Below are 25534 nucleotides of genomic sequence, written 5' to 3' on the forward strand. Positions count from 1 at the left end.
TTTTTCCTCTTATATTGAGGGCCTGCCGGTTTGGTGTGAGAGATCACTCACGCAGTGCCAAGCAACAGAATTCGGCTTGTAGGCAGCCATGGTAAGCCACAGTCTTTTGGCTTTTTTAGCCTTCATAACATGTGGGAATGGTTTCAAAAAGCAGCGCCCTCATTTCCCATACCAAGCACCCGTTGGGTTGGCCATTTAAAATAGGTTTGCAGTGTAAAAGGAGGGGCTGCAGTTTCCGGGTTAACATGCAGCATAAACCCAACTACCCCCCGCCCCACACACACACACCCAATTCTCTGAGATGATCACTTCACCCCTCCCCCCCACCGCGTGGCTAACAGTGGGGAACATTTCTGTTCAGCCGAGCAGGAACGGGTACCTCTGAATGTCCCCTTAATAAAATCACCCCATTTCAACCAGGTGACCATGAATGATATCACTCTCCTGAGGATAACAAAGAGAGAAAAGGAATGGATGTTGTCTGCATGACAGCAAACACCAGGACCATACGCTGCCATGCTTTGTTATGCAATGATTCCAGACTACATGCTACTGGCCTGGCGTGGTAAAGTGTCCTACCATGGTGGACGGGATAAGGCAGCTCTCCCCAGAAACCTTTTGCAAAGGCTTTGGGAGTACATGAAGGAGAGCTTTCTGGAGATGACCCTGGAGGATTTCTGCTCCATCCCCTTACACGTTAACAGACTTTTCCAGTAGCTGTACTGGCCGCGATTGCCAGGGCAAATTAATCATTAATCATTAAACATGCTTGCTTTTAAACAATGTGTAATATTTACAAAGGTACACTCACCAGAGGTCCCCTGTGTGCCCTTAGGGTCTGGGAGCAAGCCTTGGGTGAGTTCGGGGGTTACTGGTTCCAGGTCCAGGGTGATAAACATATCCTGGCTGTTGGGGAAACCAGTTTCTCCACCTCTTTGCTGTGAGCTATCTTCATTGTCTTCATCATCATCTTCCTCTTACCCCGAACCCGCTTCCCTGTTGCGTGATTCTCCATTGATGGAGTCAAAGCACACAGTTGGAGTAGTGGTGGCTGCACCCCCTAGCATGGCATGCAGCTCCGCGTAGAAGCGGCATGTTTGCAGCTCTGCCCCCGGACCTTCCGTTTGCCTCTCTGGCTTTGTGGTAGGCTTGCCTTAGCTCCTTAATTTTCACGTGGCACTGCTGTGCGTCCCTGTTATGGCATCTGTCCTTCATGGCCTTTGAGACTTTTTCTAATATTTTGCCATCATTTACATCATTACAGTGTAGTGTAGACCAGGCCTTAGAGTCATATATACCCTCATTGTTGTTGTAGCTAAACATCTCACAGTCATTCTTTCAACACCCATGTGAGGTAGGGCAGTGCTATTATCCCCATTTTACAGATGGGGAACTGAGGCACAGAAACAGACTAAGTGATTTGTCCAAGGTCACACAGGTAGCAGGGAATTGAACCCTTGTCTCCTGAGTCCCAGGCTAGTGCCCTAACCACTAGAGCCCTAACCACTGTAAGTCCTAAGTCCTGTAATTTTAATGTATCTTATATACAGAAAACGACATTAAAAAGATGTTAAGGATGCAAAGTCAAGCACTGAAACGTTAGGAAATGCCAGAATTGAGGACCCAAAACCCCTAGGCTTGACAGCCCAAGCTGCAATGTCCACACTGCTATTTTTAGTGCGCTAGCTCAAACGCTAATAGCACAAGTCTGTCTACCCAGGCCGGGAGGCTCACTCCGAGCTGCATACTCTGATTGGCCAGAGGCACCAACAACGCAAGATGCTTACTGAGGCTATGTGTGCACTACTGCCGGATTGACGCTCTGGCAATCGATGCACCGGGGGAGGATTTAGCGGGTCTAATGAAGACCTGCCAAATCGACTGCAGATCACTCTCCGTTCGACTCTGGTACTCCATCCCGAATGAGAAGAGTAAGGTAAATCAAAGGGAGACACGCTCCCGTCGACACAGTGCAGTGTAGATACTGCAGTAAGTCGACCTAAGCTACATCGACTCCGGCTACGTTATTCACGCAGCTGGAGTTGTGTAACTTAGGTTGACTTACCGCAGTAGTGTAGACATAGCCTGAGTGGCAGCCAGACTGTATGAGCCCCGAAACAAAAGGATGATTGGCTGAAAAAAGGACCCATTTGCTCACCACGCATGAGCCAGCTCGGTTCAAATCCTGAGTATACTCCTCAAAACAGGGGGAAGTGTCTAGGGCTGCGGAGCTTTTGTGGCCCACAAATATGGAACTCATTTTGGCTGCCTCGCCTTCTAAGGATCTGATTCTGTTTTCATTGATGTAAGTGTAACTCAGGACTAACTCCAACTACATTGATGGAATTATCTCAGTGAAAAGCCAGCAGAAATGAGAGAAAAATCAGACCCTATGCTTCTGCTGGGACATTTTGTTGCATGGCATTAATTGTCTCATTTTTAGGGCAAGTAAACCTAAAGAATAGCCCACCCCTGTTGATCACTCTACCATTAAACTAACAGCATATGGTTTTTGTCTTGGGATCATCCAACATCTTACAAAGGAAGTGATGCTGGCCAGTTACTAGGCAGCTTTTGTATGCTTTGGGGATGGGGGGAGATGGTATTTTAATAGATTTCCTTGGGGATCTCTTAGAAGGGTAATTTAATTGTTTAAATTAAATTTTGGGCCCTGTCGCAAATCATTATCTTGTCTTTTATCCATCTATCCCCTTGTTCAAACTGGTAGCACATGAACACTGACCTCTACTAACTTGAATCCCTTCATAGGTTTTTAACTCATAACCCTCACTAATAATGGATAAGTGATCCATCATGAAAAAAACAGCTTTTTTCTCTAGTTACAAACATTATTTTCAACCAATATGGCAAAACTCATTCATTTGGATTAAAAGGACACAAAATAATGTCTTTTTTTTTTTAAATGTGGGCAGAAAAATTATTAAAACTTAACATGTAATTTGTTTTTCCCCCTAAATATTCATATTCTGATTACTTTCAAACTCAGTTTGGGTGAATTAACAATGTGTAGTTCACAGTCATCTTAGTCTGTATAGATGTATTTTTCTCCATCATTTTTCAACATTTTAGAATTTTAAACATTCGTTTTTAAATTCTTTTAAACCTTAATTTGAAGAATTGTACAGGAGCCCTTTGATCAAAGAAAGGGAGGTAGAAGGATCTCCTCTAAGCTCATCTTCTGGTATTTTCTCTCCTCTCCCACTGTGCATACTACATACTCCCACTCCCCAAGCTGATCCCCACAACTTCTCACCAGAGTGCCGCTGCACAGTAATCCAGTCAGATGTCACTTCTCTTACTCAGTTCCACCAGCCTACCTCTCTACTCTCACTCACCATCCCTACTAGGTACCCTCTTTTCCCCAGTGGCCTCTCTATCTTTCCCACAGCTTCCTGCCCCTACACCTTTGCTCTTGTCTATCAGTCGGTTTATACAGGCTCTCCAAAGTCCTGCACAAAGGAACTAATATCTGCCTTAAGGCAGCAGATGAGCATTCCCCTATAAGTGGGGAATCCTGAGCGGGCATAGGGTGGGCTAAGAGTGAGAAGAACGATATGTCAGGGCAGGGTAAGAACTTAATGTCATCGATGATCCTGGTTAGTGGAGTGGCTCCTTGAGGGCTGTTCTCCATCAGCACAAGTTAGAGCAGCCCAGAAGCTGCACTAACTTGATCCACAAGTTGATTCCGCCTCTGATCAGGATTAGGACTGGGGATAGAAATATGGGTTCAAAGCCTCCTATTTGTTATTGCTCAAAGTGAGGGCTCAAGTGTCTGATTTGCATACCCAGGCAGTGAGGCACTTGATATTAGTGGATGCTTGAAAAGTTTGATCAAAAGGATTATGATTATTTATGAGTAGGATTTCTAAATGTGCTCAGCATTGGCCTAACCTTACCCCCACTGAAGTAGCTCTGAATGCTTTTGAAAATCCCACCCCATATTATGGTAGAGCTCAAATCCTCCAAGCAGACTTGGGGCCACATTTGTGCTAGACCACTGTAAGAGACAGACCTCGCTGCAACAAATTTAGAATCCAAAAAGGCAAACAGAGACAAAGGGGTGGGAAGCAGGATAAAACATGCAAATAAATTAGTCTGGATGATGCTATTGAGCACATATTATTAGTTCCATCTTTTTGTTATTTATTTATACATTTGTAATGATGTTGTGATCTATTTTTGTATTGTCTCTCCCACTAAAACATACTTAAAAACTGAGTTCTGTTAAACTGAGGACCCCCCACCTCAGCTCGTTTGGAATATACAGTCACAGAAAAGAAAGTTACAGCCACAATTCATAGATTAATAATTATGGCACTTTGGGGCCTGATCCTTCTGTGTTCTACCTCTCTGTATACAGTAGCTGTCTTCTTATAGTGGCAGCCATCACATTTGTATCTGTGTTCCCAAGGCAAAGGGAGTTTTGCTGTTGACATCAGAGGGAGCAGAATCAGGCCTGTTGTTCATAAAATCATATCTTTGTAGCTGAGACCCATTAAGTGAAGCTCTTAGACATTCCTTTAATTGAAAATTTAAATTAAAAAAATGTTTACTGGCCTTTCTGATGCTTCATCACAAGAAATGCTTCGAATCAAAAATGCTTTTTGGGAGCAAACCAAAACAAACCAAATTCTGCTTTGTTGATTATTCCACCTCCCAAAGTGCTCAGGGCAGTTACTGACATAGCATCTATCTCAGGTTCTGTGGATGGCATTCAACCACTAAATGCCCTCATAACAATATTTTTTTATGTTCTGGTATTTGACAAACTAATGGAATAGTGGTAATGTAAAGACATTTTTGAAACACTGAAAAAATACTTTATCTTCTTCCTTCAGGATTGTCTGTTAATATTAGCAGAAGCAATTGCACATTGTTCTGTTTTATTAGGCAACAGGACAAAATTCTATCTATCTATCTATCTATCTATCTATCTATCTATCTATCTATCTATCTATCTATCTATCTATCGTTTTAAAGTGAAAACTTCTAATTTAAAATATAAGGTATAGGGGATTCTTCCAAGTCCTGCAAACCCTTGCTGATATGAGTAAAGGATTTGCAGGATTAGGTTTTTGTTATTGAAGATCAATATGAAAAATGCTTTCATTCATTTTAAAAGAGAACCCAGGAGAATACGGCACTTCAGTAGGAAAAGCTGTGGACTTGGTCAAATGTTAGAATTAAGAGGAATGTTCCTTTAAAAGTATTAGAGTATTATTTTCTACTTCAGGGTAGTCTTTCTTGCTGTATATAACACAATTCTAGTTGCTAGATGAGTAATGATGTGAGGGTTTTGTTTTGTTCTTTTTGATCTTAAAACAGGAGTGCTTTCTTTTTTATAAAGACCTTGTAGTTTGCCTCTCTATTTTCTTCCTCAAATCCAGTGAAATAGTATCTGTTTCCTCCTATTGCTGTCCAAGATACCATAATACCAAATGGGCATTAGGCGTAGGAAATCAGAGAGGATTTTCTATCACCCCTATGGAAGTGTTTGTTCTTGTATCTTTTCTTAAAAATACCCTACCAACTTCACAGAATAGTAAACCTGAGACTCAGATTCAAGAGCCAGACAGTTGAATGAACAGGATAATCGGGGTATTTTTGACAGGTGCGGCAGCCTGCCTATAGTTGGCATATAATCATTACCATTTTAATAAGGCTCTAATAGGGGGGCTGATAATTCAATGGGGTGTGAAGATCTTAATTCAACTCCCAATCCCACATGAATGTGCTAGAATTTGTGTGCTTTGTTTTTCTCTTTTGTACCCCTGAATGCCAATAATTACTGGCTATAGATTCAAAAATTCTTAGAACTGGAAGCTAAATGAGCTCTCCTAATACTGCACAAGAATGTCAATACTCATAAATAAAAAAGGAAGCAAGTGTGGTTTTTTTTATTTTTTGTATTATCCTTGTGGCACTGCAAAGGTTCTGCTTCTTAAGTGGTTTGGCTTGTAGCATGAATAATGCCATTGATGTTTCTAAAAACATAGAACTCTCTCTCTTTTGTCTCATAAGAAAGTTATATATGGTGTGAGGATAGTTTTTGAAAAACTAGTAAGTGTTTTCTAATGGTTTTTTATGTTTGTTTTTTTTGTTGTTTTTGTTTTTGACATATTCCAGATGTGTGTCTCTCTCCATTCTGTACTGACTTAGCAATTGTTCACAGTATATCTGGCATCTGCAACCTACTAACTATGCAAAGAAAAATATATCTAGCAAGCTATTAAAAAGATAAGGTACAGTCAAGGTGTATGATCAAAACATATCAAATCTATGAAATGATGCAGAACCATATTTGTATAGGAGCCTTTAATGCCCAAACATTAAGATCAATAGATTTATTCCATTCAGTTGATTCACAGATTCCAAGGCCAGAAGGGACCATTGTGATCATCTAGTCTGACCTCCTATATAGGCCATGGAACTTCCCCAAAGTAAAAGAGCAGATCTTTTATAAAAACATCCAGTCTTGATTTTAAAATGTAAAGTAATGGAGAATGCACAATGACTCTTGCTTTGGTAAATTTTTCCAGTGGTTAATTACTCTTACCATTAAAAATTTACTCATTAATTACACTCTGAATTTGTCTTGCTTCACCTTCCAGCCATATGTTTCTCTGCTAGATTAAAGAGCCCGTTATTAAATATCTGTTCCCCATGTGGACTTACAGACTGGGATCAAGTCACCCCCTTTAACTTTCTCTTTATTAAGCTAAATACACTCGTTGAGTCTAGCACTACAAGGCATATTTTCTAATCTTTTAATCATTCTCCTGGCTCTTCTCTGAACCATCTCCAATTTATCAACATCCTTCTTGAATTGTGGGCACCAGAACAGGACACAATATTCCAACAGCAGTTGCACCAGTGCCAGCTATAGAGATAAAATAACCCCTCTACTTCTACTTAAGATTTCCCTGTTCATACATCCCAGGACCACATTATCTCTTTTGGTCACTGTGTCACATTAATAGTTCATGTTCAATTAACTGTCCACCATGACCCCCAAATCTTTTTCAGAGTCACTGCTTCTCAGGATAGAGTCCCTCATCCTGTAAATATGACCTACATTCTTTGTTCCTATGTATGTATGCATTTACATTTAGCCTGAGAAAAACATATTGTTTGCTTGTGCCAAGTTTACCAAGCAATCCCGATTGCTCTGAATTAGTGACCTGTCGTCTTCAGTATTTACCACTTCCCCAATTTTTGTGTCACCTGCAAAGGGATGATTTTATGTTTTATTCTAGGCCATTAATAGAAATGTTGGAGGGCCAAACACCAACCTCTGTGGGACCCCACTGGAAACAAAGCCAATTGATCATGATTTCCAGTTTACAGTTACATGATGAGACCTATCAGTTAGCCAGTTTTTAATCCATTGAATGTGTGCCCTGTTAATTTTATTTTATTCTATATTTTTAATCAAAATGTCATGTGGTGCCAAGTCAAATGCCTTACATAAATCTAAGTATATTACATTAACACTATTACCTTTATCAACCAAACTTGTAATCTCATAAAAAAGGTATCAATTTAGTTTGACAGGATCTGTTTTCTGTAAACCCCTGCTGATTGGCATTAATTACATTACCATTCTTATGATGCCCATATCAGCTGCTCTATTATCTTTCCTGGGATTGATGTCAGGCTGACAGGCCTGTAATTACATGGATCATCCCATTTGACCCTCTTAAAAATTGACACAACATTAGCTTTCTCCCAGTCTTCTGGAACTTCCCCAGTGTTCCAACACTTGTTGAAAATCAACATTAAGTGACAATTTCACACAGGGTAAGTTTTGATCAAAATGAAGTTTGAGGTTGGGAGTTGAAGGCACTCAGTACTTCTAGGAGTTGCTCAGCACCTTACAGGATCACACCCTATCGCCCCATTTCAGCAAAGCTAATAAACTTAAATCCATCCCTATTCGTGACAGTACTTAACCATAAGCATTGAGTATCCCACTGAATTAAAAGGATATTAAGCCAGTACTTAAACATTTTTCTGGGTGAGGCCTAGAGCAACTGAATCCTAAATGTATATATCATTTGTATATAATATAGTGCTGTGTGGGAGGGAAGTGGAATAGAGGGGAGAAGATCCCTGCACAACCCTCCTGCATCAAGAACCAGCATTTGCCACCCAGCAATCCTCAGCCAAACCAGCCAAGGACTCTTGCCATGTCCTCAATCCTACAAGTCTTTTCAGTCATATATTGCATGGTATGTTCATGATAAACAAATAAAAAGATAAACAAATGCACTTTATACATTATAGGAACAGGAAATACCTGGAGTGGATGAACTGCTTCAGGAAAACCAGACCTTTGCCCCAAACTGAAATGAAACTTTTTTTTGGATGTTTGGAACTCTGGTTTAGCTTTCTCTCTTTGGGTTTTTGTTTTGTTTTGTTTTTCATTAGAATGTATGGCTCCTTTGCACCACTGAAATATCATTGAAGAGGCTATTCACAGTATTTCAACCCAACTATCCGGCCAGGACAAAGAAATGAGAGAGATGTCTCAAGAAATCCTGTTCTAGTGAGGTTTCTGTAGAGATTAAAGAGACCCAGCACACCATAGTTGGGATGAATGCAAGACTCTTTATTTCCTGTTCACACAGACTCTTACCTCCTTGCTCTGGGCATCCTTGTGGCCAGAGCTGGCCTTACCATGAGGCGAACTGAAGCGGCCCGTCTCAGGTGCCAGACTGTGGGGGGGCGCCACTAAGACCCAGAGTGTAAAAAATTGTGTCTGCTGCTGGTGCATATGTATTCTCTCTGCTCTAGATGCACAGAGATGGTGGAGTGCTGTGCTGGAGGAAGGAGGGCACAAGAGACATAACAGTCAGTCAGGAGAAAAGGTGAGAGGGAATAACAGAAAGCAGCAGGAGCTGCAGGGAGAGAGAGGAGGAGGAGCCTCTTATGTACCTCTCTAGGACCCCCAGGAGCCTGGACTGATTAACCCCAGCTTCTCAGGGAGCTTCCAGTTTCCTGCTGCTTCCCTGAGCCCACTTGAGGAGAACAGGCAGTCAACTGAAGTAGTAGGAGCCAGCTAGGCCCTTAAGACGCTGATATCTTCCCTCACTCAGGCCCTGCTACCAGCCTGCTTATTTGTCCCCTTCAATTGCGCGTTGAGAGCCACTATAGCTGGCACAGAACAGCAGTCATGAGTGAAAGAGGAAAACGCCCCTCTGGGGCAGCATTCAGAAAAAGAAAGAAAGCAAAGGAAGCTTTTCTATCTAAGCAGGAAGGAGCTCTCCTGAGATACATAGACACAAATGTTCATGGTGAGCCTTCTGGCCCCAGTGAAGATGTGAGTGGTGAGGAGATGCCTGATCTTCCAGTTAGTCAGAGTGCAAGTGACCTGGCAGCTACTGCAGCATCCATATCTCCATCTGAAATGGATGTAACCATGCACATTCCTGAAGAAAAGTGTAGATCAGAGAAGAGTGTGGTGGAGGAGCAAGAAACAAGTTGCTGTTCAGTTTAGTTCCTTAAGTCTAGATGATCCAGGACTGTGGACCCACTTGAGCAGTAGCCTGAGGGACTTCCTTGTGCTGCATGGGCCACAGCAAGTGAAAAACTTCATGTTCCCCCAAATCAATGAAAATAGAAGTTTCCATCCAATACATTATTGGCATGAAATCCCCAATGGTGACAAGGTGGAGAGGCCATGGCTTATGTACTCAAAAACCCAGAATGCTGCATACTGTTTTTGTTGGAAACTCTTCCAGTCTAATGTTCCAGCCACATTGGGTTCTACAGGAACAAAGGACTGGAAAAATCTGGCATGCCATGAGAAGGCAGCAAATCACCAGAGCGCATTCCATAGGTGGAAAGAGCTTGAGATGAGACTTAGGGCTGGTCTACACTGGGGGGGGAAGGTATCAATCTAAGATACGCAACTTCAGCTACGTGAATAGCGTAGCCGAAGTCGAAGTATCTCAGATCGATTTACCTTGGGTCCTCACGGTGCGAGATCAACGGCCGCGGCTCCCCCGTCAACTCCACTACTGTCGCTCTCTCCAGTGGAGTTCCGGAGACGACAGGGAGCACATTCGGGGATCGATATATCACGTCTTAACGAGACGCGATATATCGATTCCCCGTAAATCAATCGCTACCCGCCGATACGGCGGGTAGTCTGGACGTACCCTAAGGTTAAAGACCACCATAGATGATGACATTAATTTTGGGAAGACTTTTCCTTTACTGAATTGTCCAAGGGTGTGTTCAACACAGGAGAGTACATGTCACTCTCTACAGCCATTCTTATGGAGCTTGGTGAGGTCTACTCAGATCTAAACCTTGTCATTTGGTTTTGGAACCACTACCATGCCTCCACACCATTCATTTGGGGGTATCTAGTCTGGAAATGACACCTATCTGCTATGAGCTCTGCTTTCATCCTAGGCATTAAAGAGAGGGAAAATAGACTCTGTGGGAAGATCTTGTGAAGTTGCTCTGGGTCTCTTTATTCAGAAGATGTTATTTTTGCATGAGCTGTGGAAAGTTCCTCATTGAGATGACATAGGAGGCCCCCAGGCTGTTAGTGCTCAGGGATTCAGTGTTGACAATTCCTCTGACGTACCTCAGAATTTCACAACAACTGTAGAGCAATCTTAGATGGTGTCTGGCTCAACTCATACAGCTGGCCTCACTGTTAATCAAGCAGTCAGGGTGAGATTGGATGTGGGTCAAATGGAAATTTACCTATGATAGATTGCGATTCAAAGTTGGGGTGTACCTCTTCTCAAATCTTCCAGGTTAATGGCTTGTCTTTGGGTGCTAATGAAACCTGAATCTTTCTGTATGGAGACTGCACTAATTGTTTTGATAGATGATCTCCTCCTGGAAATGGATAAAAGTGTCCATTCTGATACTGTTAGATCTATCAGCTGCCTTTGATCATCATAAGATGTTGCTGAGTTGCCTGTGAACCTGAGAGTAAGTAGGCCAGGCCATTTCTCAGTAGCTTTATTCTTATTTCTGAGAGATCACAGGAGTCTGCACCAGACAATTTCTCTCCTGCCCTGTGGGTTCCTTGACATGAGGTCTGCAGGACTCCATCGTGCCTCCTTTTTTGTGTCCACAGGGTTGTAAGGAGGGCTAGTAAGGAGGCAGGGGCTGCACTGTTTTCACTATGCTGATGGCACCCAGCTCTATATCTCTGTTTCATTTGCTCCAGCCAGTGCTGTTGAATTCCTTACTTGGTGTTTGCTAGGTGTTGGGTTTGATAGAGCCTGGGGAATGGATGGCAACTAGCTGGCTGAAGCTCAATGTAGAGAAAACAGAAGTGATGTTGGTAGGATGAAGGAAGCAACCAGTAAATATGGTAATTGTATCTACCCTCTTAACTGAGGGTTTGTACCCACCATTTGTGATTCAAGTTTGTAGTTTGAGAAGTACTATTAGATCCTCAGCTGCTGCTAGTTGATCCTAAAGCAGTAGAGACAAGGCTGACTGATTTTTTTTTTCCATCTACATCAATCCAGGAGGGTTGTGACTATTTATTTTGGGTACAGAATTGGCTGCCATTATTTATTTATTTGCATTACCATAGCACCTAGGAGCCCCAATCATGGACCCAGGACCTCATTATGCTACACTCAGTGCAAACGCCGACCAAAAAAGATGGTCCCTGCTCCAAAGCACTTGGACCCCAAATAAGACAAGAGACAACAGATGGAAACAGTCAGCTAGATGGAGGAGTACAAGGAAACAGTACTAGTCCACATGATAGGCAGTGGTCTCAGCACATCAGCAGACTAAGCATTGTCGAGTTTTTTGTAGGCATCATGGAAAAGGAGAGTTTGAAGGAGGATAATGAGTTAGTTTTGTGAATGTTTACAGGAAGCTCTTCCCAAGGGTGAGAGGCAGCATGTGAGAAAGCACAAAGGTGCTTGGTTGAAAATTTAACAAATGGGTGAGGGAAGCTGGCATCTTGGACTGATCAGAGGCTTGAGTCGACATTTCAGTAGGGACTGAGAAATGCTAGGTAGGGTGGGGATAGGCTATGAAGGGCCTTGAAAGTGAAGATAAGTAGCTTATGTTTGATGCAATAGAGAAGGGGGAGCCAGTGGAGGGATGCAACGAGAGGGGTGACACGGTCAAAGCGATGGGCTAGGAGAATAATCTTTGAGGCAGCATTCTGAATGGATATGAGATGGGCAAAATTGCATTTGTCAAAGCCAGAGAAAAGAATAACAGTAATGGGGACACAAGGTGATCAGAGCCTGGAGGAGAGTGTTAACTGTGTGGATAGATAGAAAAGGTTGAATCTTAGACATGTTATGCAGAAAGAATTGGCAAGATTTAGACAGAACCTGGATGTGAGGATTTAGAGAGAGATCTGAGTTGAAGACGACGCCCAGGTTATGGGCCTGAGTGACAGGCAGGGAGGTGGTGTTGTCCACAGTGACTGAGAAAGGAAGTAGTGGGGGAGGGCATGAAGGGGGGAGGGAGATTTCAGAGCTCTGTTTTACTCATTTTGAGCTTGAGTTGACAGCTAGACATTCACGAGGCGATATCAGCGAGACAGGCTGAGATTTTAGTTTGGGTGGAAGGAGACAGGTCTGCAGTAGAGAGGTAGATTTATGAATCATCCCATAGAGATAGTAGTTAAATTTGTGATTATCCAGAGATGATCTGTGCCTTTTTCACCTTGAGATCACACTACTATAATGGCATTCTACATAGGGTTACATCTTCAATCAGCTTGGAAACAGAAGCTAGCGCCAAATGCAATGGCTCACTTTTTAGGTAGTCTCTCCCCATGAGCACATGACAAATCTCTGTGCTCCAGGACTACACTGGCTCTCTGTTGATTTCCAGGTGGAGTTTAAAGAATTAGTTTTCCCTTAAAAAGCCCTAAATGGCTTGGGACCACCCAGCTGATTGTGCCATAACTTCCACAGCTGCAGTCAGCTGAGGCACTGGTGCTGGAACTGCCTGGGTCTTAAAGAGAGTGAGCTGCTATTGGGAATTCTTCATGCAAGGCCTTGCCTTTAGAATTCACTGTCTCATTCCCCTAAGATTTTTGGAGAGGGAGTGGGGAGCCGAGGTCTGGGTTTTGAGGGTGGAGAGAGAGAGATTTTCTGGATCCTTGGTTATGGGAAACATGTAGCATTTAATTTTATTTTGTGAATAATGTATTTTTAAAATATAACAAAGATGTCGAGAGCCCTGGATAGGCATTAGTTAATGTTTTGAATAAATCTCCATTAATAAGTAATTATACAGATTGTAAATTTTAACTGTAGAGTTAAAGGGAGCATGGCGTACTGGGTAAAGCAAATAACTAAGCTACAGGACACCTAGGTTTTCCTCCTGCCTTTGCCACTTGCTGCATGACCTGAGTAATTCACTTAGCCTCCCTCTGCCTTAGTTTCCCTATCTGTAAAATGGGGATAATCATTAACTGTCTCACGGGGTTCTGATTGGATCCATTCATTGAGGTTTATAAAGCATTTTGATACCTTAGCACAGAAGAGGCTACAGAAGGGCAAAGTATTGTTGTAAAACTTTTGATCATTACTGTTCATTCAAATGAATCAGAATTAACCATTTGTCATTGTCTGAGGTGTTGGAAGTTTCATTTGTGTGAAGAATTTAGATTAACATTAAATACGGAAGGTCTTGGAAACCATTCACCTTGAAGATTGGCAAAACGGGCATATTCAAAGCAGAAGTGAAAGACATGTTTTATCTGTGTTGCCCTTTGTAATTATGCTGCTGAATAACAGCAGTATTATCACACCAGGGTTAGTGCCAGAGGATTACCCAAAGTTTTTTAAATGGGATGCTAAAGTGGTGCAAACAGGTGCACAGACAAAGAGCAAAAAGAGGGGGGAAAAGTGAGAGAAAGAAAGCTGAGGCCTTCTAGTTTCAGCCACACAGCAAAATTAATGGTTTCTCTAAATGAATGGCATGGTTAGATTACCATTGAACTTGTAAAATTAGAGGAAGGAGTCAGATTCTTCATTACACTCTTATTTTAATTTAAGCAAAGGGGGTTACCCTTAATTGTGCATTACCTCAAAAAACCTTTTCACTGGAATAATTTTGCAGCAGCCAAAGTGACTCCTAAGTATAATAGTGCTGTCTGAAATCAGTTAGCCAATAGTTCCCTTTACAAACTGTATCCTGCTAACTCAGAATTCTCTTTGAGTGACCTCCGGGCACAGACCCAGAGAGAGAGAGAAGACTTCTAAATTAACTGAAAAAGGCCTTAAAATCAAAACAAAACATGATTTTGCTGTCATACAATATTTGTTTGCTGTTGGTATTTTCATAGTAGTCTTTTTGTTGATTTGGTGTTTTTATATACTTTGCAACCATCAGGACATTTTTCTCTAATCACACCTCAAGCACAAGTACATATGTTTGCACGGTTCATTTGTGAGATTAAGTCTTGGGAAGCCCCTTGCTGTCCCCATTGGGTTTGGAGTGTATATTTCAAGACAATATACATGATAGTATTATAAGCATTATGTCCCAGGAGTAAGTGTTAGGGGTTCCGTTTCGGTCTCAGGTGTGAGCATTTAGGGAAATTTCCAAAGGGAGCAGTGTGGCCATGTATCAGAGAATGCTCTGGATTTGAGGGAAACTTTCCAAGTGGAGGTTGGGTGTGGCAGGACTTCCACAAAATTGAAAGTGGGTAGTCTGCATTCTTTGCAGCTCTTGGCTTCTGTCTATGGGGAAGGCACTGTGTAGTTGGTTATCCTCCTCCCCATGGCATGGAGGGAGCCTTCCAGGCAAGGGGAAGCTGCAGATTGGCTGATGGCAATGGTATCCCCTACAAACCTGTGAAATGCCACGTGGGTTAGTAAATCTAGGGCAATGGTGACCTGACAAGGCATGGCTCCTGTTGCATAACGCTTCCCAGATCTCCTCTCAGCTGATCACATAGGTTCATGCTGGCCTTTGGAGTATGCAGTAATGCTGGGCTGCTTGCGCCTTTGTGATGTCCAGAAAAACCTACATTAGTCTTGTCTCATAGACTCTGTTTGAAGGAAAAGGAAATCTCTGAGCCAAGGCCTGCCTCGCCCTCCTCTTCCTTTCCTTCACTTGCCTCAACACATACCACCCTGGGCCTGGGCATGGTTAGATGTTCTGCTGCAGCCAGTGACAGATGCAGGAATGAAAACCCCAAGATGCACCATCCCTCAGTGCCACCGCCCTGCCCTCTGACCCATCCCTTGCAAAGTCTCTTGCCTTGGTCTTCAAGGCTTTGCTGGTTCTCTCTGGTTCTCTGTCAGAATCGTTCTCATTCTCTCGTGTATTTGGGGTTTTTTTAATCAGTGAGGACTGATGATCCTGGGTGTCTGGTGTGCAGAGCAACCAATGAGTCACCTGTGATTAGTGGCACAGTGTAAGACAGAAGGACCTGGCTGAGCACACAGGGGTCTCTGCATATCTTGTAAAATCAGCTACTGCCCTTGCATTTGTGTGAATGAAAATGGTATTACAAAGCACTCAGTGCTATATCTAAGATAGGAATCAAACCCTTAGCCAAGGAAAGGGCTATTTCATAATTAGTTTCAGCTGGAAGCTGGAGGGCAGTTGTGGTGGAGCGGGTTCAAAATCTTCCTTGAATTAGGCTCCTAATTTCACTATTAAGGCAAGTCTTTATACTGGACAAAGCTAGACCCCGATTCTAAACTTGAATCTGAATTTCGTGGCTCTGTCCCAACTCTAGCATTAACAACAACTATTGGGGGGAGGGATAGCTCAGTGGTTTGAGCATTGGCCTGCTAAACCCAGGGTTGTGAGTTCAATCCTTGAGGGGGCCACTTGGGGATCTGGGGCAAAATCAGTACTTGGTCCTGCTAGTGAAGGCAGGGGGCTGGACTCGATGACCTTTCAAGGTCCCTTCCAGTTCTAGGAGATGGGATATCTCCATTAATTTACCTGAACTGACTTCTTGAGTCTTATCCTATTGCTTAATACATGTACCTATCTCAGATTTAATTGTACAGTTTTCTTTAACATGGTTCCATTATCTTTATTACAAATGAAGTAGCCAGCTTGATAGTCACTGCGCATGTGCAATTCCCATTGACTTCAGGGGGAGTTCCATTCCGACAGCAGTTCCAGAATAAGGCGATGTACCTCTAATGTACTGAAAGGGGTAATGCAGAGGAACAGTCCTGTGGGCTCAGCGTAGAATACAGCAGCTTCCAAAACTGGCAAGTCACACCAGGAAACCTGAGCATAAACGTCCTCATTGCTTAGCTACATGAGAAATGGGAACTTAACTCTTGTTTTCTTTGCAGTTAGTGTGCAGCTGGTTTGCTCTCTATCAGGGATGGAGACTCTCCTCTGTATATTAATTATCTCTATTAATGTCATCGGATTTGGCTTTTCTATATATGGCCACTGGGGAAGTCAGGGCTAGCAAGGGGTGGTGGCATGGAAGAGCAGATTCCTAGATTCTGCAGAGCAGAATATGAATCCATTGTATAAATGATGATGAAACAGCTGCTGGCTCAGAGACACGGAAGTCAGGGGAGCTTCTGAGATGGCACTTTTCGAGCCATAATTCCTAATGAGTCAGGAAAATGTCATTCATCTTTTGGGCCCCCAAATGTTAATCTTGCATATAACTCCTAGTAGTGCTATTGGCTATCTGGAGTAATCAGAATGCACATTAGTGGGATTTCCAACTAAGACTCTGGCCATCTCAGTGCTGTAGCATGGCTGTGCTCTGTTAATTAGAGGATGACAGTGCTTGAAAAGAGAGTTCCTGACAGATAAAGTGATTCTCAGGCTTGGTCTACACTACCCCCCCCAATTCGAACTAAGGTACGCAACTTCAGCTACGTGAATAACGTGAATAGTCGAAGTACCTTAGTTCGAACTTACCTTGGTCCACACGCGGCAGGCAGGCTCCCCCGTCGACTCCGCGGTACTCCTCTCGCCGAGCTGGAGTACCGCAGTCGACGGCGAGCACTTCCGGGTTCGATTTATCGCGTCCAGACTAGACGCGATAAGTCGAACCCAGAACTTCGATTTCCAGCCGTCGAACTACCTGGTAAGTGTAGCCAAGGCCTTAGTGTAAAGTATTAAAATCCCGGCCGGTAAGCTGTGTGACCTAAACAAAACACACTGAGTTAGTGGCATCATGGGTATACAGATGACAACAGCCCTATGATGCCCCATCCCTACGTTCCCCTGCCAGATCCATTCTTGTGTATCAGCAAAGGCATTGAAATTGCACAGGTCAAGACTCTCAGCAATTTCAGTCCCTTGCTCGCTCTCAAGAATGGAGCCAGCCAGCAGGGGAGCCTAGGGATAGCAGAGTACACATGCATGATCTGTCTGCCACCCCAGCAAAACCCATCACCATTCTGATTGTTGTTTTGATCCTACTTTATGCTTAGATTCTTCCAGCCTTAGTTTACGAGGGTTGATATTTTTATCTTCTGCATCAGGGAAACATGTACAATAATGGATGACAGGTTTTAAGGTGAAGCTAATTTTGATTTCCCAGTGAAGACTAAAGTGGTGGCTCTGACCTAATAATAATAATAATTAATTTATTGTTGTTGTTATTTCATTTGTATTCAAGTGGTGTTTCCAATCAGGACCAGGGCCTCTTTTAGAGCTGCTCAGAACCTGGAATTCCCATCCTTTGGGAAATTCCAAAATTTTGAATTGTTTTGTTCCAAATCAGAACAAAATTTTTATTGAAATGGAACATTTTGACTCTATTGAAACAAGTCATTCTGATCATTTTTGCTCAAAAAATCAGCATTTTTTTGCCAGAAGAACATTCAGTCAGAAAAACTGAGGGCAGCTCTAGCCTCATTGTTCTCTCTGTTAACACAGACTAGAAAGACCGCTTATAGTCTAATAAAGCCTTTTATATGGTTTGGGTTCCATTTCTTTGACAGTCTGCTTCTTTCCCTGTGCCACACTGCAGCAGATGTGATCAACTGAGCTGCCCAAGATAAATGAGTCTTGGTTAAAATGTGAAGGGGTTGAAGGCAGGGCATTCTCATCCTTTCTTGTTCTGCCAGAATCTGCATTTGATGACTTTGGATCATGTGGCAAAATTCACTTGTTTCCCTTGGGTTTTTCTGTGAGGATTTGATTGGGGTGAAATTTGTTGTGGGTGGAATAGGTTGTTAGGTGTTTTACTCTTAATGTATTCTTAAAATCTTTTGAATGATGCTGGTTGGCCAGATTCTCAGCCAGCGTAAACCAGGGGCCCTTTGAGCACCACTGATTTGAGCTTGCTCAGAATTTGACCCACACAGCATGTTTTTAATTTTGGTTAATAGAATGTGATAAATGCAAGTGGGGAAAAAAAACTAGGGGGAGATTTTCAAAGTCACAAATGGCAGTTAGGTGTCTCTCTCCTATTGACTCTCAGCGGGAGTTAAACACACAGTGGTCCATTTGGACCACTGAAAACTTCTGACTAAATAAATACTATAAGGGTTGCTCTGACAGCCTTGACTTGAGAATATCCCTTTAAATATTTTCCCCCTTGTTTTAGATGGGCAGAGTGGGGTGTATATCCTGACTGTTGCTTTTGCAACAAAGTAAATATCAGACGGGCTTGTTGGACAGGACTGAATACATGGAGTAGGACTTAATGCTGTACGTGTCACTTTTGTTAGTGGGAACTATGTGCAGGAAGTTTCTGGGAACACTGGAAAATATAGGTAGCTAATAAAATTATTGGAAATTCGTGGAAAAAAGAATCAGTTGTTGATTTCTGAGGTCTAAGGGAGTAAACAGGAAAACAGCAGTAGTTGTTGTTGAGTTGTCCAGTATGACACAAAGCATATGGAGGCACAGCTGCTTGGAAACTGAGATGGAGGTATCGTTATGTTGAACTGCCCTTGCAGTACGCACTGCATTCACTACAGAAGAAAGAGGCAATGCTAAGTCATGCAGCTGTGATGTGCCATGACACATGTGAATGCTTGCTGATGTACTCTGCCAGTGCAGTTGACAAACGGAAGGCTGTTATTATCATTTCTGTGGTCTGCTCTGAACCACAGCTCACTCTTTGTTCACCAGGTAGCAGGAATACCATTGCAAGCTTAGAGGCACTCTGTTTTGTAAGCACTGGGTATGGTGAGGTTTTAACTGCACTGTGGTGTGTGGGAGGGTTCTCGGCAAGCTGTTCTGCACGTGAAAGCATTTCTTGGGCCATTTGAAAGCTTTTGGGGATTTCTCTCCAATGGGTTTCATAAGGAGGTGTTTGTTACTGTTTATTTGAAAAGTAATGGAACCGAGACTTAATGCCTGTAGTTATTATTTAGCGCACATGGTAGTGGTGGTCAGGGCTGCAGCACTGAAAATGTCCCCATTGAACCCAGGGGATGACCTATGTGAACTGTAATGACACATGAGTAGCTTTGTTTAAGAGGAAGGATGGTCTTGGGGCTAAGGCACTGGCTCTCAGAACATGTTGGTTCAATTCCTGCCTCTGCCACAGGCTCCCTGGGAGACCTTAGGCAAATTGTTTAATCTCTTTGTGCCTCAGTTCCCTATCTGTAAATTGGGGATAATACTCCCTCCTTTCTCCCACTCTTTATCTTCTCTGTTTAGTTTTCCTTTGGGACAGGGACTGTCTCTCACTATGTGTTTGTACTATGTGCTTGCTTAGGGCCGGGCAGTGCAGCCCTGATCTTGGCTGGGGCCAAAATCATACCATAATACAAATAATGAACAACACAGAGGGCTTATTCTCCACTCCAGGATGCAGGTGGAGACCGTGAAAGTACAAAGCGCTGACAGAAGTGCAGAAGAAGGAGACTAGTGATTCCAGGAAGTAAATCAGGGATGAATTTGTCCCAATCTGTACTTTTAAAATGGTATAAATATGTATGTTCTTGTATTTGGCTCTGAAGGAGTGCATTATGGTTTTGAAGGAGTGATCAGGAGTTATGGAACATGCATTAGGTATCTCAGATTGTCTCAGTATGTATGTCCAGAGCAGACTGCAAGAGGTATTACTCTGCGCAAAGCCAGTTTCAGATACCCTTTGCAAAAATATTGCCTTAAATGTTAAAAAAAAAAAAAAAAAAAAAAACCTCACTCAAACATAGTTTGCTTTAATGTTTTTCTTGGATGTGTGTTTCTGTCTGTACTCTTCCAGCATGAGTGATCCTACAGCAGAAATGGAAAATGAAATGCTTTTGTTTTTTTTAAATCCATCGCAAATACAATTCTGCACCTGCAGTGTTAACTTCCTTATACAGCCTCATTGCTGACCTCAGCCTTAATCTGCAGGGACCAAACTCTGTATGGGTGAAAGGTCAGACCAAGTATTGACTAAGCCTGTCCCTGCTTAGCTATGAGATCCTGTGCTCTTTTTGAGTACAACAGTCTCATCAATTTCAGTCCCCTGCTGGGACACAAGACTAGAACTGGTAGAGGAGCAGAGAGGTGGTGCAATGTGTATTCATGCATTAACTCCACTTGCTCAGAACAAACTCCGTGTCCTGGCTTGATTTATTATGAGTCACTCAGCTCAGCAGCTGGGATGTTTAGATAGTTGCATCTCTCATTCTGGAGGGCAGATATTTTCTAGATGGGGGCAATATATTTAAAAAAAAAAAAAACAAGTTTTAGGCTGGGCCAGTTTTGGGGCCTGTGGGGCTTGGCAGTATCACATTATAACTGTGAACCCTTTAAGCCTGACCTTGGATACATCCTCCAAGTTTTCACCCAGAACTTCAAGCACATACATTGCGTAGCTGGGATACGTAACCACCTGATTTGCACAAGCAAATGCAATTTTCATGTGCAAACTTAGAGGTGTGCAGCCACAAAAAAATTGGACAGGCAAATATTCAGGCACAAACCTAGTGGCTGGATTGAAGCCCCTCCTTTGGGTACAGCTCCACAGGAGCTGGGTGTGTGCCTCCCAGCCCAGATTGACAGACTTGTGCTAGTTTAACTCAAGCGAACACATTTAACATAGCAGTATGGGTGTTGCGGCATTGATGGAGGCTTAAGCTAGCCAGCCAAGCTCAGACCCTGGGGGTTGGATGGGCTTGGGAGCCTGAGTTGCTGCCCAAGCCTCAGTGTCCACACTGACATTTTTAATGTCCTAGCTCAATCCAGACTAGCATGAGTCTGTCTACCCAGGTTGGGAGGCTCACTGCCTGCTGCCATGGAGACATACCCTTTGCAATTCTGGCCTCTAGTGTTCCTTTAGCACTGAATTATTGTTATTATTATTATTATTATTACTTAGCTCTCAGACATCACATTTAATCAGTAGAGCTAAAAGTGCTTTACAAAGAGGCCCAGTATTGTTTATCACCATTTTACAGATGGGCAAACTGAGGCACAAAGAGACAATGTGACCTGCCCAAGGTATTTGTGGCTTATTGCCCAGATACTGTTATGATTCTCTATGCATCTCTAAAGTGCTTCTAAGTGTTAACCGGTCGATATGACTAAGGATGAAATCTTATCTAATCAAACAGGGCTGGTAAAGATTCCAGTGGCGAGGGAGACTCTTGGGTTGGCATACAGCTTGTAGAGCCAACTTTGCACCAGCCCCACCTGATGCAGACGACATGTCAGGTCCTACTGTGGGCAGGGTAGGGACGTTCCGTAGTGGAAAGGGGTGTGATGCAGGCTGAAGGGAATGGGGCAGGAGAAAAATGTGCTCTGCTGATCTCCAGCTGGCAGACCATGGTCCCTAGAGGATCATTCTAGCCAGCGTAAATTAGAACAGCCCTATGGTTGCTCTTGTTTGTGCTGGGGGACAGCTTGGCCATTGGCTGCCCGCAGGAATAAGGAAGAGGAAAAAGTGGTTTAGAGCCACCTTTGCCTTTCTCAGCATCCTCAGCTACACTGAGCAAGAGCCAAAGATTGTATCCAGACTGTTGACAGGTAGCTGACTTTGTTAGTGAGGAATGTAAACTGGAAATGAAGGAAAACTGGTAATAAGAACAACAACCTCCTTATTGTTTTCCAGCAATTATTTCTGTGGAATATTGACTCTCACTCCAGCAGCATCACAGTGGACCAACTTTTGGTAGAGCTGAAGGCTGGAGGGATAAGCGAAGAGCATGAGAAAGCCGTGCAGAGAGAACTGCGACACATCCAGAAACTAGATCTTCTTGATTTCTTGACTTACCTGCCACTCTTTGTCCTTACCCACAACTCTGTCATTGCCAATCCACTGGATGATTCGAGAACAATCTGACCAACTACTTTAACTCTAGCAGAAGGGAAGCTGATGTCTTATAAAGGCTTCTGATTTACCATTTTCCAGCAGACACCACAGATTGTGGTGGTGCTAAGGAACTACAGATCAGAAACAAATTCCAATCAATTCACTCATACGTGTAAATACAACAAGGCCTAATCTGTAGCCCTCAGTCACCTGAGCAGTCCTTGCAGGAGTAAATCAGATAGAGGCTCAAATACTGAGATTTGTAAATGTAAATTTTGAAGGTACATTTGACACCCACAGGGACAGTGGCTGAGCCACAGTCCTGGAAATGTTCCCAAGAATTAAACTGTGTCAGGGTTTCTGTGATGGTGTGGCCCCCTTTATACATGAGGGGCCACATTTTCAGAAGGTCTCAGCAACCACAGTTATGCTCAAACTGGCTACTTCATGTAGGTGCCTTGAATGGGAAGAGTTGGATCCAGAGCTCTTTTGAAAATCTGACCGGTTATCTGCCGTTATAATATATTTTTAAAAAATTATTGTAAAATACTAATATAATGTGTAGGAATTCCTTTTTCTCCATTTATCTCAGCCAGTGCACTTTTAAGTCTGGTTACTGTGACCGGCCTATAACTATTGAGAATCAACAGGTTATTTCTAGTGTGTAGTGAGAAATAGGCTGAAAACACAAAGGATTAATTTTGCCTTTTCAATCTGATCACAAACGTTTTGAAATTATATTGTTAAACTATCATTGGGTAAAATGAGATAAACAGCATGTGGTTCAGGGTAGTCAGCCACTGAAGGAACCTGAATCTGCCTAAAAGAGTCAAAAGTAAGAAAATGTATCAGACAAAAGCTGATCCCAGCGGGCTTGCAAGGATGTTGTGTCATGGGGGATGTTGATGTCACATACGGCAAGAGCAACTATGTATATAGGTGGCAATCTATAAGTCCTTACAATAGACTCCTGTGGAACCTTTGCTTTGTCTTCAGTGGGAGTTTTGGTTTACTAATGTTAGGTGTGTCCAATGATTTTCACTGTGTTTTTGTAGCAGTCACAGGTCCTTCACAAGGATTTTGCTTAGATACCAAATGCAAAGCACTCTGGACCAAATCCTCAGCTGGTGGAAATCAAAGTATTGGACCATCTGAGGTAGGGTTGCCAACTTTCTAATCGCACAAAAACTGAACAACCCTGTCCCGCCCCTGCCCCAAGGCTCCGCCCCTGCCTCGACTCTTCTCTGAGGCCCATCCCTGCTCGCTCCCTCACCCCTTCCTCCGTCACTCACTCTCCCATACCCTCATTTACTCTCACCGGGTGTGGAGTGTGGGAGGGGGGTGAGGGCTCCGGCTGGGGGTGCAGGCTCTGGGCTGGAGCCGGGGATGAAGAGTTTGGGGTGTGGGAGTGGGCTCTGGGTTGGGGCAGGGGGCTGGGATGGGAGGGTATGGGCTCTAGGCTGGGGGTGCGGGCTCCAAGTGGGGCCAAAAAATGAGGGGTTCAGGGTGCGGAAGGGGGCTCTGGGGCAGGGCATTGGGGTGCAGGGGAGGACTGAGGACTCCAGCTGGGGGTGCAGACTCTGGGGTGGGGCCTGGGATGAGGGGTTTGGGGTGCAGGAGTGGGCTTCAGGCTGGGGCAGGGGACTGAAGTGTGAAAGGGGGTGCGGGGTCCCCGTGTCGCTTACCGCGGCTCCCAGGAAGCGGCCACCAGGTCCCTGCAGCCCCTAGGCGCATGACAGCCAGGAAGGCTCCATGCACTGTCCTCGTACCCGATGGCACTGTCCCGACAGCTCCCATTGGTCGCAGTTCCTGGCCAATGGGAGCTGCGGAGCTGGCAGTAGGGGTGGGGGCAGCATGCAGAGCCTCCATGGCTGCCTATGCACCTAGGGGCCACAAGGACCTAGCAGCCGCTTCCGGGAGCCAAGTGGAGCCAGGGCAAGCAGGGAGCCTGCCTTAGCCCCAGAACCCCACTGCGCTGCTGATTGGACTATTAACGGCCCAGTCGGTGGTGCCGACCGGAGCCGCCAGGGTCCCTTTTCAACTGGGTGTTCTGGTTAAAAAATGGATGCCTGGCAACCGGCAACCCTAAGCTGAGGTCCTGGCAATATATATTTAGAGCCTACACATATTTTTGTGAGTGTCTGCCAAGACTTAATCAGAATCCAATAAATTCTTACAGTACTTTGGTATAATTATTGCCTTGAACCATGCCTGGGATTCACAGTCCTCATTGATTTAGGCTTTAAATACATACATATCTAGCCTGTTTAAGTAATAATAATATAATGCACTTGCACTAAGGGAAAGTTATAGGATGACTTAATTATATGTTCGGTTGATCAATTCAATGTGAAAACAGTTAAATCAATATTTTATTGCATCATTGTAAACTGTGGGTAGAGTTTATTAGATTACGGCTAGCGGACTGACATTCAAAAGCATATAACTGAATCAAATTCCGAACAAACGTTATTTGTGCAATTTAGAAACAGTTAATACCTTCCAGTTGAGCAGATTTGTTTCTATTGAATATAGCAGCTGTTTATTTAAATCATAGGCATGCAGTATTTAAATATGATACTAACTCACCTGGGAATTCAGTCCAGAGCACTTTGTGAGAAGCTTTGTCACAGTGTATTGAAATAAATCCAGCATTACACAACTGTACCTGTTCCATTGTAGTTGTTCAGTTCTCTGTGTGTGTTTTTTCCCTTTGAAAATGCTAAAATATTTATGGCCAGATTTATCTGTTCTGGCTACAGAAGGATGTGAGTGACAGCTTCAGGGTGGTGAACTCCTAGGCATCTATGCAGGGCTGGCACTTCCATTTAGGCGACCTAGGTAGTTGCCTAGGGCGCCAGGATTTGGGGGGGGAGGTGACAATTCGGCGGCGGGGGGTCCTTCCGTGCTCCGGGTCTTCGGTGGCAATTCTGCGGTGGGTCCTTCACTCACTCTGGGACCCGCTGCCAAAGTGCCCTGAAGACCGGGAGCGCAGAAGGACCCGCACATGGTAACTCTCTGCGTAGCCAAGCCCAGAGACAGCAAAAGTACCCAGCCAAACAACAAATATGCAACATGTCAAAAGCACAGAGCTTACTAGTTTCTAGAACTGGTAGAAAACATGGAAACCTACATGAAAAATTTCAAAGTTGTTTGCATTTTGAAGTGCTCAAAAGAGACTCCACCCCTTTTGTTGTTGTTGTTTTTATCAAAATTTTCTGTGCACAATTTTTTTTCAGTTAAAGTTATCAACAATGTCATCAAAATGGTCATCAACATTTTTCACTTCCTGAAAAAATGGTTGGGTTAAATGATATTTGGTAATGATTTCTGATGATATTTTGATGA

General features: G+C 43.5%; 1 protein-coding gene across 2 annotated transcripts in view; it reads left to right on the top strand.

The window, feature by feature from the left end:
• LOC128839879 (uncharacterized) overlaps positions 1-23585 on the top strand; it is a 225220-nt gene extending 201635 nt beyond the window's left edge. For both annotated transcript variants that reach the window (XM_054033239.1, XM_054033247.1), the window contains one exon: positions 21986-23585. In XM_054033239.1, coding sequence (XP_053889214.1) covers positions 21986-22216 — 231 coding nt within the window. In that variant the 3' untranslated portion in view covers positions 22217-23585. The remainder of the gene's footprint in view (positions 1-21985) is intronic.
• The last annotated feature ends 1949 nt before the right edge of the window (positions 23586-25534 follow it).

This window comes from Malaclemys terrapin, chromosome 1 (genome assembly GCF_027887155.1).
Source record: "Malaclemys terrapin pileata isolate rMalTer1 chromosome 1, rMalTer1.hap1, whole genome shotgun sequence".
NCBI lineage: Eukaryota > Metazoa > Chordata > Testudines > Emydidae > Malaclemys > Malaclemys terrapin.